The sequence below is a fragment of the Octopus bimaculoides genome, chromosome 13, assembly GCF_046866305.1.
Source record: "Octopus bimaculoides isolate indiv1 chromosome 13, ASM4686630v1, whole genome shotgun sequence".
Taxonomy (NCBI): Eukaryota; Metazoa; Mollusca; class Cephalopoda; order Octopoda; family Octopodidae; genus Octopus; species Octopus bimaculoides.
In genome coordinates, this window is record NC_142940.1 from 20,034,534 (window position 1) to 20,049,970 (window position 15,437).

At 36.0% G+C, this 15,437-nt stretch overlaps 1 protein-coding gene across 1 annotated transcript in view; it reads right to left on the reverse strand.

Moving 5' to 3' along the window:
• The window catches only part of LOC106880306 (protein SDA1 homolog), a 66,587-nt gene that overhangs the window by 36,857 nt on the left and 14,293 nt on the right, over positions 1–15,437 (reverse strand). Inside the window, exons 7-9 of the mRNA XM_089361563.1 lie at positions 10,779–10,853; positions 3,565–3,672; positions 1,012–1,081 (exon numbers count right to left, since the gene is read on the reverse strand). Coding sequence (XP_089217689.1) covers positions 1,012–1,081; positions 3,565–3,672; positions 10,779–10,853 — 253 coding nt within the window. The remainder of the gene's footprint in view (positions 1–1,011; positions 1,082–3,564; positions 3,673–10,778; positions 10,854–15,437) is intronic.

Sequence of the window (15,437 nt, forward strand, 5' to 3'; positions counted from 1 at the left end):
ATTGGACCCAATGGAGAAGATGCCTGAGGACTTAACCGCATGATCCTTTCAGGAATAGGAAGAGAAGATGGATACACACATATACATGTATGTGTTTCACACAACATGAATTCTAAACACTGGTGTTGTATCTGAAAAGTAAGCCAGTCATTCACTAAGTACCAGAGTAAAATAAACACTAGGGTGAATAAGACGGATGACAACCTAAGAAGGTGGTGCCTGAGTATGGTCAAAGTTCATGAGCTAAAACCTCGTAAGAGAATAAAAGAATATACATGTGTGTAAAATACATGCATGTGTGAGTGTATATGCATGTACACAAATATAAAGGTTAACTAAAGATAATTGGGAATAAACCAGTTAGAAAATTCAAATGATTTTTGGAAACATGTAAACATGTGACCATAGGCACGGCGCAGGAGTGGCTGTGTGGTAAGTAGCTTGCTTACCAACCACATGGTTCCGGGTTCAGTCCCATTGCGTGGCGTCTTGGGCAAGTGTCTTCTACTATAGCCTCGGGCCGACCAAAGCCTTGTGAGTGGATTTGGTAGACGGAAACTGAAAGAAGCCCGTCGTATATATGTATATATATATATGTTTGTCCTCCCAGCATTGCTTGACAACCGATGCTAGTGTGTTTATGTCCATGTCACTTAGCGGTTCGGCAAAAGTGACTGATAGAATAAGTACTAGGCTTACAAAGAACAAGTCCCGGGGTCAATTTACTCGACTAAAGGCGGTGCTCCAGCACGGCCGCAGTCAAATGACTGAAACAAGTAAAAGAGTATGAGAAAATATCAGCTTGCTTGGAAACAGGTCGGGGTTAGTGACAGGAAAGGCATCTGACAGTAGAAAATCTACCAATCACAAAGTCTGTCAGACAAATGCTCACATGGAAAAGTGGACATTAAAACGATGATGATGATTATGATGATGATGATGATCAAATGGAATAATTCGAGTGTTGCCTGCATACCAGAAGAACTTCTTCCAGATATATAAGCTGCTTACCTTGTGGATCATGAAGCAGATGAAGGGTTGAGAAGTTGACACTGGCAGGTCTTTTCTTCTTCTTGTGTTTCTGAAAAACAGGAATAATACTGAAACATTACTGGATGCAGGCAGGGTTAAAAAAAATGCATTACTTCCCAACCATGTGATCTTGAGTTTAGTCCTACTCCACAGCACCTTGGACAAGTGGGGTGTTTTTTTGTTTTTTTTATGTAGCCTCTGGTCAACCAAAGGCTTGTGGGTGGATTTGGTAGATGGAAATTGAAAGCAGGAGTGGCTGTGTGGTAAGTAGCTTGCTTACCAACCACATGGTTCCGGGTTCATTCCCACTGCGTGACACCTTGGGCAAGTGTCTTCTACTATAGCCTCGGGCCGACCAAAGCCTTGTGAGTGGATTTGGTAGAAGGAAACTGAAAGAAGCCCGTCGTATATATATATATATGTCTGTGTGTCTGTGTTTGTCCCCCCAACTTCGCTTGACAATCGATGCTGGTGTGTTTACATCCTCGTAACTTAGCGGTTCGGCAAAAAGAGACCGATAGAATAAGTACTAGACTTACAAAGAATAAGTCCTGGGGTCATTTGCTCAACTAAAGGCGGTGCTCTAGCATGGCCGCAGTCAAATGACTGAAACAAGTAAAAGAGTAAAAGTGTGTGTGCATGTGTATGTGTTTTTTTTTGTCTTGACATTGTGTGAAAATTATAAACGAGAGTGACTATCATACAAGCAGTGTCCCTCATCTCCAATATTCTGTGGAAACATGCCTGGTCTTGGGAAAATACTACCTTGCTTGGAAACAGATAAAGGCTGGCAACAGGATGGGCACTCTGCCATAGAAAATCTGCCTCAGTAAATTTCCTCTGACTCATGCAAGAAGCATCCATAAGTGAACATCAAGAGAAAAATCAGTAATTTAAAGGCCTGACACAGTTATGTGCAAAAATTAGCAGATAAGCCTTCCTCAAACTATATCCTACTACCACTAAAAAAGGGAGGAACACATTAGATAATAAAGTACTTGATATGTAGTACTTAAAGATAAGGATGGCCATCGCTGGAATGCTTTAAATCATGGGTCTGCTCAGCCAGGGTTGGTTTCAGATTAAACAAAAAACAAGTACATAAAAGTAAACTTAACCAGACTGCTTTCAGGACATGAACTCACAAAGCTACGATTAGTAGTGTTGCATCAGTCTATATGTTCTATAAATAGAAATTATTGAAATAGAAAAAGTAACCCATGCATTTAGTATTTAACCCATTAGCATGCAGATTCCTCTGTCAAATGTAATGTTTATGTATTCACATCATCATCATCATCGTTTAATGTCCGCTTTCCATGCTAGCATGGGTTGGAAGATTTGACTGAGGACTGGTGAACCAGATGGCTACACCAGGCTCCAGTCTGATTTGGCAGAGTTTCTACAGCTGGATGCCCTTCCTAACGCCAACCACTCCAAGAGTGTAGTGGGTGCTTTTACGTTCCACCGGCACGAAGGCCAGTCAGGTGGTACTGGCAACGGCCACGCTCAAAATGGTGTATTTTACGTGCCACCTGCACAGGAGCCAGTCCATCGGCACTGGCAACGATCTCGCTCAAACGACTTTTCACATGCCACCGGCACATCATTTTGAATTAATCATGCACTATTTCGTAGCTTTGAGATTTTGACGGTGTGATTGTTTATTTGTAAAATGACACTGTAAAGTAAATGTGAAAGACCAGATCTACCCAGTTTTATGATAAAATAGGTAGAATATTTTGATTGGGTATGGCTGGTTTAAATGCTAAAGGGTTAAGCCAGTCCAAATACTCTACTAGTTAAAGTTCAAACCTATCACATGTGAACTTCCACATCTACCCTCAATGACATTCTAAAAGAACAAAAAAAAATAATTAAACAGAGTGGCTGTGTGGTAAGTAGCTTGCTTACCAACCACATGGTTCCGAGTTCAGTCCCACTGCGTGGCACCTTGGGCAAGTGTCTTCTACTATAGCCTCGGGCCGACCAAAGCCTTGTGAGTAGATTTGGTAGACGGAAACTGAAAGAAGCCCGTCGTGTGTATATATATATATATATATATATATATATATATATATATATATATATGTGTGTGTGTGTGTGTGTGTGTGTTGTTTGTGTGTCTGTGTTTGTCCCTCAACATCGCTTGACAACCAATGCTGGTCTGTTTACTTCCCCGTAACTTAGCGGTTCAGCAAAGAGGCCGATAGAATAAGTACTAGGCTTACAAAGAATAAGTCCTGGGGTTGATTTGCTCGACTAAAGGCGGTGCTCCAGCATGGCCGCAGTCAAATGACTGAAACAAGTAAAAGAGTAAAACACATAGAAATCTCAAAGCTTCAAGATAATGAAATTATTAATTCGAAGCAATGTAAATAAATAAGCATCACATTTGACAGAAGAATTTTAATGCTAAAGGGTTGAGACAAGCCATAAAATTTCTCTTCGTAGATATTCATCCATTTTATTTTACAGACACTTTCCTTTGAAAATGTGTTGTGAAAATAAGCTTTATGCTGAAATTTTTACCTTCAAAACATCAAGAGCTCTATTCAACCGCTTCCGACGCTTTTTCGTTTTTTTACTGACTCTGTTTCCCAAAAGTAGATCAGCTGTGCTCTTTTTGCTCATTACGTTCTAGAAAGAGAGAAAAACAAATAACAATGGATAACAGCAAGTTGTTACTGCAGCGAGTAACAACACATAAGAAACAATTTAAATATACATAGTGCATTCGCATGCCAAGCCTATTTTGTTGCCATGCACAATAATAATAATAATAATAATAATAATGCATTCCAAAAAGAAATAACACTGACACCTAGTTAGATTTGGACACAGAAAACTGAGGCACAGGATGTAGTAAAATGTTGTGTGAAATATTCTATATTAACACAGGCATGGCTGTGTGGTAAGATGTTTGCTTCTCAACTACATGGTTTTGTGTTCAGTCCTGCTGTGTGGCACCTTGAGCAAGTGTCTTCAACTAGAGCCTTGAGCTGACTAAGGCATTGTGAGTGGATTCAGTAGACAGAAACTTAAACAATAGAAGCTTGTTGTTGTGTGTGTGTGTGTGTGTAGAATACCCAAAGATCAGGGGAGGCCTTTAGAGAGAAGATGCATTATTTATCCTGAAAAACATCAAATAGGAGACTAGAACTACTAAAGAAAAAAACTATATAAGTTCTTTAAATGTGTTAGCTTAACCATCACAATAGAAAAAGAGCATAATTCTATTAACTACCTAGATGCCAACTGTAATCTAACCACGGGACTACAAGAACCACCCGCACATTAAATCAACTACAAATCTTAAATATATAAATGCACTTAGCAACCACCCAAACTTTATAAAAAGAGAACTTGTACAAGGCATCAGCAAATGAATCTCATATCTCTCGTCCAATGAAGATACCTTTAATAAGTATAAGGAATTCTACAACAGGGCATTGGAAAAAGCAGTTTATAAGCAAAAAATTAAGTACCTTTACGCAGAACCCTATAAAAATAACCTGAGTAACATAAATATCCAAAAGTATAACAATAGGAATAATAACCAAAATGTCTATTATAATAATCACAAAAACAATAAAAATAACAATAATAGTAATAGTTGTAGTAATAACAAAAATAGTAGGAAGAACGATAAGATTCATAATAATATTAATAATAATATTAAATATGATAACGTTAGAAATACTAATAATGGGAATGATAACAATATCAAGAAAAATAATAACAATAAAAATAGCACACCTCAAAGAACCAATAAAGTCCCTGTCAGAAATGATAATATCAAGGTAAATAAAATAAATAAATTGTACAGGAACAACCCCCACCAAAGCTGATAGTAATAGTAATAAAAATAACAATAGAACTAATAATAATAATTATAACTATAAATTTACGATCTACAATAATGAGGGCAGGTTCTACACCAAAAACAAAAATATTAAAAATAATATATGGAAAAAAGATAACATCTGGTTAATAATCCCATTGGCGATTCAACTAAAAATCAATATAGTTAAATCTATAATGAGACTTATAAATAAGCACTTCAGTATGAATTCCAAATACTCAGAAATTTTTAGCAATAAAATTAGAGTAAGCCATAGCCCAATGTAGCTCCTATTATAGCCTCTATCAACAATAAAAAGGTAGACGCCTTCTATGAAACTAGGAAGAATAACAATAAAAAGCACAACAACCAATCAATTGATATAATAAGGGATCCCCCACATAACCCACCCTCTAAAAATTCAGACAACCACCTTATAATAATCCCCGCCCGAACATATCAAAGGCACAGATAATCTTACTAATCTATGTGGCTGCAGAGATAAAAATACTTGTGAATTCTTAAATAAATGTAAAACTAAAAACATAATCTATCAATGTGATGTACTCTCTAATAATTACAAGAAAACTTACAACTGGAGCAACTAAAAATGAAATGAAACTTAGATATAATTCCCATCACTCAAGTTTCAGAAATAGAAGTAAAGCGAACTCTACCAGACTAAGTAGTTACATCTGGGAACTCAAGGACAATAACATTAATTATTGATTAGAATGGCATATCCTAGCCAAAACATCTTCATATAACCTTAATAATAATCACTGTAATTTATGCATAAATGAGATATTCTTCATTTTAATGGCCAAATCAGATTTACTTAATAAACGAGACGAGAAAAATAACATGTTTACATAAAGATAAATTCTTATTTTCTAAATACTGCTAATACTCACATTACACATTACTAACTGACCTGCCAAACATCTTATTACCTCCCCTAGCCATCCCACTTACTAGAGAGCATAATTTAACATCACATCACAATTTAAAATTAAATTACCCCGATTAACCAAACTATTTAAAATTCTACATTGTACACCAGGGCATATAATCCTCTATAATATATTCACTTTAAAGCTAGATTGCCGACTCACATAACGTTATAGTTTTATTGATTTTTATTTATTTACGCTTTATCTTTTTTATTATTCCTTTACATAGCCCGTATATATACAATATGTCATACTAACTTTAAAAAGCATCCTTAGTTCTTAACAAGGGCATTATTTGTAATCATAGGGACTAACCTAGCAGTCACTAACAGCGTCATATATTACAATTGACACCGGATATCTCCACCAGGTATAAGTCCTTCAACTAACACCACCAGTCAACTAGCCATTTTCCTCACTTACTGCTTCATCTAATTGAAGAAATATACACACACATGGAACCCAAAAAGTCACTAAAATGTAAGCCTAAAGACTTTTTCCTTTTTCACCTATTTATATTCCTCTAAATCATTCTGACGATGTTTGTTAAACGGAATGAGATAAATGCAAATTTACTTCGATTTCATAAACAGAAACAGCTGTAAATGGTTCTGAACTACAATTAAACAATGACCTTTTAATACCAATGATCAACTTCTTATTCTTATTTATTGCTCCATTTCTTTTCTTTTCTACACACACACACACACACACATAAATTCACGTCACTGTCTCCTTACTCTGACACCATGTGATAGTTGTGCATGTCACTGTCATTCTTTGTTTCCAATCTTCTATGCAAACATGTTTGGTCATGAGAAAATATTAACTTATTTGGAAACAGGTGAGGATTAGCAACAGGAAGGGCTCTGGTTGTAGAAAATAGGTCTCAACAAATTCTGTTGAATCCATGCAAACACGGATATGTGGACATTAAAATGATAATGAGGAACTATTTATACTAATTTCTGAATATAGATACTTACAACACCTTGGGGTTTACCAAGAAGTTACCTATGTCCTAATGAGACTTGACATTGCTTTGGTGACTCAACAGAAACTTGTCTTGATGTGGTAAGATCATAACTGATTCACATCCATTTCACTATATTAGCATGAGTGAGATGCCAGGGATATAACATAATGACTGTAGAAAAGATTTGAACTTGTCACCATGAAATTAGTAATTATAATTTTTATTGTTGAAATGGAAATGACAATCAGAAAGAATTATAGATCTTGGGCTTCACTGATGAGTATTTCTGGAAACCAGACATTAAATGATGATGATGACAATGGACTATAAATTCATCACCATCATGAACATTTAACATCTGTTTTTGATGCTGGCGTGGGCTGGATGGCCTGACAGGAACTGGCAAGGCCAGGGGCCGCACCAGATACCACAGTCTGTTTTGGCTTGGTTTCTATGGCTGGATGCCCTTCCTAATGTCAACCACTTTACAAAGTGTACTGGGTACTTTCTATGTGGCACCAGCACCTACATCAATGCTTTTTACGTGGCACTTTGGATCCTAAGAATCACATTCTGTTGTGGTGGGCAGGTCTTCTTGAGTACAGCAATGTATCACATATCTGGGCCCTCCGTCATCTCCTTCTTAAGGTCCAGCATTTTGAGATCAGCTTTCAATACTTCATCCCATGTCTACCTGGAACTCATTCTTCCACAACTTCTCTCCACTTTAAGTGGTCAGCACTTATGACCATTTTCACGAGCGTAATTGGAAATACAGGTCAATGTTTCCTAATTGAAATCTTTCTGATAATCATTTCCTAAAATTCTTTCCAACAGTCATTTCCAATTCTAGCAATAATAATTATATCTTTTGACAGGAAACAAACCAGGTTTCTTCCGTTGCTAATTTTTTAGAATCTTGTTTGTTATTTTTATACAAGAGATGTAGCACAGTTACTAAGATTGACACTAGTATATAACTGGTTATTTCTATGACTTAATAGAAGAAAGACATAAAACAAGGTCAATCTTTATAGAGTTTGAACTTAGAAGGCAGAAAGATCATCATCATCATCATCATCGTTTAACGTCCGCTTTCCATGCTAGCATGGGTTGGACGATTTGACTGAGGACTGGTGAACCAGATGGCTACACCAGGCTCCAGTCTAATTTGGCAGAGTTTCTACAGCTGGATGCCCTTCCTAACGCCAACCACTCAGAGAGTGTAGTGGGTGCTTTTAATCATATATTGTATGATATTTAGCCCAATGCAATATTCTCTCAGTCATTTAAAAATGATATTATTTCCTGATACTCTTTTACTTGTGTCACTCATTTGACTGTGGCCATGCTGGAGCACCGCCTTTAGTCAAGCAAATTGATCCCAGGACTTATTCTTTGGAAGCCTAGTACTTATTCTATCGGTCCCTTTTGCCGAACCGCTAAGTTACGGGGACGTAAACACACCACCATCGGTTGTCAAGCGATGTTGGGGGGACAAACACAGACACACAAACATACATACATATGTACGACGGGCTTCTTTCAGTTTCCGTCTACCAAATCCACTCACAAGGCTTTGGTCGGCTCGAGGCTATAGTAGAAGACACTTGCCCAAGGTGCCACGCAGTGGGACTGAACCCGGAACCATGTGGTTGGTAAGCAAGCTACTTACCACACAGCCACTCCTACTATTAGTTTTATAAAATCCTTTTATTAAAGCAGGTATAGTCAATAAAACTGAGAGTACTAGCATACTATTGCATCTCTTATGGATACTAGAGAGACCGAAGCAAAAATGACAGGAGCCCAAAACATCCAAAAACTAAATTAGGGATTAAACATGAGTTTTACTCTTGTGGTATTCTGAACTTATAACCCTAAATTCAGGACACCTAATAACTTATATTAGTTGCATATGATACAGTAACTTCTTAAATACGTTGAAAGCTTAAGTTGGTATTGCTACTGCTACTGCTACTACCACTAGACAGCAAGGAAACAGTTGTGTAATCATCTTAAACTCTAAATACATAAGGGCGCACTTCATCATGTAATCAAAGATAAAGATGAAATGGTTACAGCTAGAATAATCTGATCATAGGTAAGTTTGCTCAGAGCTGGCATGGAGCAAAACACAACGACTACTACTACTGCTACCATTATTATTTCTCACCACTGCTGCCACCACCACAACTGCCATAAACAGTAACCTTTTTCTGCCCAGTCTTCATTACATTTCATAAAGATTACAAGCTTTAATGATAAAAATGAAACAACAAAAGTACCCCAGACATATCAGCATTATCAATTCTTAAAACAAAAAATAGCGTGATAAAAACCACTAAAATCTTGCAGTCAAGAGATAACAGTTGCAATTAATTGCATTTAAACACCATTTGGATGTTTGCAAAACAGCTTAGTTAACATGTTTAAATCAGAGAATCACACTTGAGACTGTTAAAGTTCAAAGTCTGATACTTTACTTTTACCAGTTAGATAACATCTGTAGACATTGTCAAGACTGAGCTTTCTATGAAGTTTCTGAACTGTGCAAGCCTGAACAGAGTTAAAATTTTACTGTGACGTTTTAAAAAAATATATTTTATCAAGAGTACATCCTGATGTCATACTGAATTGACTTCTATTCTATCATAAAGAAAGCTGTTTATTAATTAGTTAGGAGCATGTACCTTTTACTAGAAAAAAAAAAGCGATTATTAAAGTCTACACTGTCTAGAAAATTTTAAAAAATTCTATTATTAATATATTTCTATCAAAATATGTTTTTCAAACAATTGAAGATTTCAATTACATGATTTAATAAGAAAAATTAATTCTAATGTTTCTGTTCATACTTTGGCATAACTACAGAATTGTACCCTGCTTCTAGGTTGTTTCCTCATAACTTTCTGAAAAATAGGTGTTTTTCTTAATGAAATTGCTTACACATACATTTTAGATGGTGTAGATCAGGATTATATTGGAACTTGTTTTGAAAAACATTTTTGGAGGTGGGGAGAGGAGTTTTGTATAATTCAAATGCCAATGCCTATAAAAGTGGTTAAATTGGAAATTAATGAATCTTCTAGAAATAGCAGCCCAAACTATCATAAATCACATAATTAATGTTTGAAAAGGACATATTGACAAATGTAAATTGAGCCAAATTGGAAAAATTCTTCTCCAAGATTGATATGTATGAAAACACATATAATAGACCCAGGAGTGGGTCTATTTTGGCAGTGGAAGGTCTTCTCACATCGGAATATACTCACGTGTGTTAAATATGACTTTACATGCATCTATTTCATTTAACACTGTTCCATGTGACTTTGTTTGTTTAATTCTAGCTTGATTAAGCTTTACTCACATCTGGAAACATACCACATGCTGTTCTAACAAGAATAACTTCATTCTTATCGATCTGTGAATGACAGATTTGGTGCTTGAAGTTGACAATGCGAAAGAAAGCAGGAATGCATGCATCCAAAGATCCAATCATGTCATTCACAGCCCAGAATGCGTTTCTACATATCATCTCAGAAAAGAATTTTCTCCTGGGACTCTTTCTGCAGCAAAGGGTCTTCTCACACCCAAATATACTTGAACAAATTAAATATGAGTTTATTTTTGTTCTAGATTTCAATTATGTTGTTAACTGTGCTGGGGCCACATAAAAAGCACCCAGTACACTCTGTAAAATGACTGGCAAATAGGAAGAGCATCCAGCCATAGAAATCATGCCAAAATAGGCAACTAGAGTCTGGTTCAGCTCTTTGGTTTGGCAGCTCCTGTCAAATCCTTCAACCCATGTCAGCAAGGAACGTTAAATGATAACAATGATGATTAACTGAAATAGAAAACTAAACTCAAAATAAACTCATTTAACTTAAACACTATATATATATACATACATACATACATATATATATATATATATATAATAAAGAGAATTAGAAACGAAACTGACCTCTTCCTCACTCTCGCTCTCACTGTCATTAGTTGGGTCAATACTCAAAAAGAACTTCAAGGCAGCTACCATTATCTGAAAAAAGAAATACCATAGCAAACTATATTAAACTATATATATAATAATAAACCATGTGTGACAATAGTGTGACTTCAGTAGTGATGTTAAAGTAAATGTTTTGTCTATCAAATGTTTGTAGGCACAGGGATGGCTGCATGGTGAAGAAGCTTGCTTTGTAACCATGTGGTGTCAGGTTCAGTCCCACTGTGCAGCACTTTGGACAAGTATCTTCTACTATAGCCTGAGGCCAACCAATACCTTGTGAGTTAATCTGGTAGATGGAAATAGTGATATAGCCGACACAAAGACATATATATGTGTGTGTGTGTGTGTGTGTGTGTGTCTTTGTGTTTGTTCCCTGCCACTGTTTGACAGCCAGTGATGGTTTGTTGACATCCTCATAGTTTAACAATTCAGCAAAAGAGGCTGATAGAATAAGAATCAGATACAGAATACTGGGGTTCAATTTGTTTGGATAAACTCTTCAAGGTAGTGCACCAGCATGGCCGTGGTGCAATACATAAAGATAAAAAACAAAAAATTCCAGTTACATCATAATACTATACTAAACCTTTTTGCCCCTTGTGGAGCATAGGGTCTCAACAGTTATTTTCCACTTTTTGCGATCATTGGCATATTTCTTGGCTGCTTCCCATGTCAGGCCGGTGGTCCTGAGCTCGTCCAAAATGCTCCGCTTCCATGTCTGCTTTGGGCGTCCTCACTTCTTTTTCCTATGCGGGTTCCAGTCAAGTGCTTGTCGTGTCACATTTGAGGGTTCTTTCCGCAGTGTGTCCCCGATCCATCTCCATTTCTTTCGTCTAATCTGAACATGTATGTTCAGATTAGACGAACATACATGTTCGTCTAATGTTCGAACATGGTTGGCCCTTTCCCACAGGTTGGTGTTTGACATTCTGTCGAACCTCTTCAGATGGAGGATCTGCTGGAGACAGCATGTGAGAAATAAATTTCACTTCTGCATAGGATGTTGAGCCATCTTAGACAATACTCTGTGCGCCTTTGGGAGATTACATCAGGTTACTTTTTAAATTATTTTGTACATAATTAACATTGTAAATATATGCATATTTTTAAATTCTTACTATTTTATTAATAGGAAAACCATATAATAATTAAAATAAGCGCATAGATCACCTACCAAAGTAAATTTGCTCAGGTAGGTCACATAGAAAGTAGCACAAACACAAAGTAAACTAAAAAGTAACCTCCCTATAAATTGTAGATCAGCTGGCAAAGTGGCACATTTCTTTTTCTTGAGAAATGATGTGAATTTAGTGCTGGTTTCTTGTAAAAGTGCAACTGCCTCTGTCTCGTTCATCACATTGTAAAAAATCTTTAGCCAACAGCTTACGGATTTTTTAGAAATTGAAAAGTAAACTGAAAAGTACTCCCTTGTAGCTCACATGCCGAAGGAGCACCCAGTATTCCTTAATGATCTGGTGGTTAATTCCAGCAGAAAGAAATGGTTAAGGAACTTTGTTATCGATATACTGAACTGCAATTCGTAAGTACCCAGCTCTGCTAAATTAGAGCTTTGTAAACCCAGGAGAACATAGGTGAGAGAGAGAAAAAAAAGTATTTAATTAGAAATATTTGTGATGAGGTAAGGTCAGCCATTAGATTAATGAGGAGAGAATTTTTAAAGTAGACATTCACTCGGTAAGGTGATTGACATTAGGACGGTAAAGCCTGATGCAGTCCTCTAACTGTCAAACCGTCCAACCCATGCCAGCTTGGAAAACGGATGTTAAATGATGATGATAATGAAAGTAATTATTCTCTGATCACGACTCTGGTAATAATACAGAAATCTATGCTTCACTGAAGAGACATCTCCTGTATTTACATAAAGGCTTAAAATATTTGTAGTTATTGGGCTAATAATTTTTTCTTGACACCGCATAAATATTTTTAAGTGGGTAACGCGAACATGGTGATCTTCCAGTTTCGGGAGGTAAAAAAAGTAAATAAGAATACAAGGGAAATAACTTAACGTCTTACTAGTATTATCCCTACTCTCCTCACCCCACCCGTTCGCGAGCGCGCATTCTTCATATTCGTTCACAGCAAGTTGTTTTCCACCTATTACACTAATTTATTTTTTTATTTTTGAGCTCGAGTCAAACGCTTTAGTTTGACTGTTATTTCCCTATACTGGAAGATTACCATAAGTTGTTGTGCAGCCGGTACTATGATATTCAATCACGTGTATGATTTTATTTATAAACAGCTAAAAAAAAAAAAAACATTTCAGAGTAGTACGGATAATACTAGTAAGACGTTAAGTTATTTCCCTTGTATTTTATTTACTTTTTTTACCTCCCGAAGATGGAAGATTACCCGCGAACATTATTATTAACCCATATTTGAATGTCTAGAAACTTCAATGAAAACAGTTTTCGTGTAAATAATTATTACATCTACGTCAGTGTTTATACATGTACACAAATCTGAATGGCTGCAGATCTGGATTTGAAATAGCAAGTATTCTAGTTTGGTAGCGGAAATAACTGTTTCGCTCGGGAGAAGTTAAAAAAAAAAAATTGTATATCAGATAGAATTTAATGAGTTATTTCCCTTTATCACAATTACTTTCAGTGACAGGTTATCCAAAACATTTCCTATAGGGAAGAACTGTTAGGATTAAAGAGGGAAAAAAAGCTGTCTAATAAAGGTGACCTTTACCCAGAAAGAATTTCATTTGAATCCTTTTTTTTTTTTTTTTCAATTAAAATTTTCAAATTTATGCACAAGGATTGCAATTTTAGGGGAAGAGGGATGACCAGTAGATTTAGCCATCCCAGTATTTGACTGATTCTATATCTTATCATCCCTGAAAGGATCAAAGACAAAGTTAACCACAGTAGAATTTGAACTTATAATGGAAAGAGCTGAAAGAAATGCCTTTTTTGTTTATTATTCTTCTATTTATATTTTGTGATTTTTAAAATAAATATATGATACACAATAGAAACCCATTTGGGCAATTACAAGATATCTTTAAAAATAAAAAGATAAAAATAGTTTATTTGCAAGAAACAAGTATCATTTATTTGATATGGTAATTTTAGAAACATTGGTGCTACACGAAGGGGAACATTACAGATTTACAGATGGGGTACACAATATCCTTTACGAATTTTATTCTTTTACTGTTTTCTTCCACAGCATAAACTTTGCATTGTCCTGTTAGATTTGCCTTCTTGATAGGAGGAATATCCACAGGAAAATGGCCAAGTGAAAAGCAAACATGATCGAGGTATTTTGAGGGTCTTCCAGCCTTTGGACATGGAATATGTAGGAGGTACTTCTTAACTGTTTGCTCAATCTAAACTGCAGAGAGGTCAGAGGTTTTCAAGCAGTAACAATATTATCATGATTGTCATTGCTCTCTTTGTCAGTCTAGGACTTGTTTTATAGAAGAAGTATGAATTTCACAGTCCAAGATCCATTAAGTGAAACATCTTTGAATAAGTACTTCTTGTCTTGATTCCTAGGTATTGGGTAATCACTGAAATGCCAGCTGACTGCCAACCTCACGTTGTAGTCACAAAGAATCTGATCTTTTCTAAATTTTTATTCAAGTAATTACTTTCTTCATAGCTGGACTGTGTATACAACAGGTAATCTTCCACTCCACATCATTTCTCCTTCCTTCAGTGGTTCTGGCATTTCCTTTCTTTTGGCCTACAGTATGACACACATCAGTAACTTCTAGACAAAATACATCAGCTAGTAGTAGACTTGTATAAAAGTTATCAAAACTTCAGCAGTAGTTTTGTTCTAGTAAAAGTTTCATGATTGTCATGACTACCTCCAAGGACACTGAGGCCACCAAACGGCCCATCAAGTTTTGTTCTACAAAATATCATGTTATAAGTCCATTCTTCAACATATGTATATATATTCATGAGATATCTCATGATAACCTGGGAAGGGATTAAGATGTTTTGAACTTTTTCAGCTTACCCAATACCCAGCATTAATTTGGGAAGGGAAGTGAACCTACAAGCCATACACTGCATGATGGTATATTTTATTTATCTGCCATACATTGCAGTGGTGAGTGAAAATACACAGTTGATAACAGCATATTTTTATCAAATGTTGAAGGCCTTGATCATGTGAGGGCTGTAGAAGGACAATCTTAGGAGAATGAATCCTGTTCTTTGCTTATTCAATGCCAAAACACCAGCATAGAGTATGGACAATTCCAACAAACATCAATATAAAATGCCAGAGGATCCAATAGATGGAGAATTATAAGGAGGGTTTATGTTGGGTATGATGTCTTGATTAGATGATGATCAAATGACCTTGTGTGAAGCAGAGAGAAGGGTTTAACCCTTTAGTGTTCACATTATTCTGCCATAATTAATTCTTTTTTATCCACATTGTTTTGAACTAGTCATGCATTATCTCGTAGCTATGAGATTTTGATGAGGTAGCTGTTAATTTTTAAAACGATATTGTAGGGTTGGTGTGTGAGATCAGATCTGGCCAGTTTGAACATAGAATAGGCAGAATACTTTTGGCCGGATATGGCCAGTTTAAATGCTAAAGGGTTAAAGTAATCTT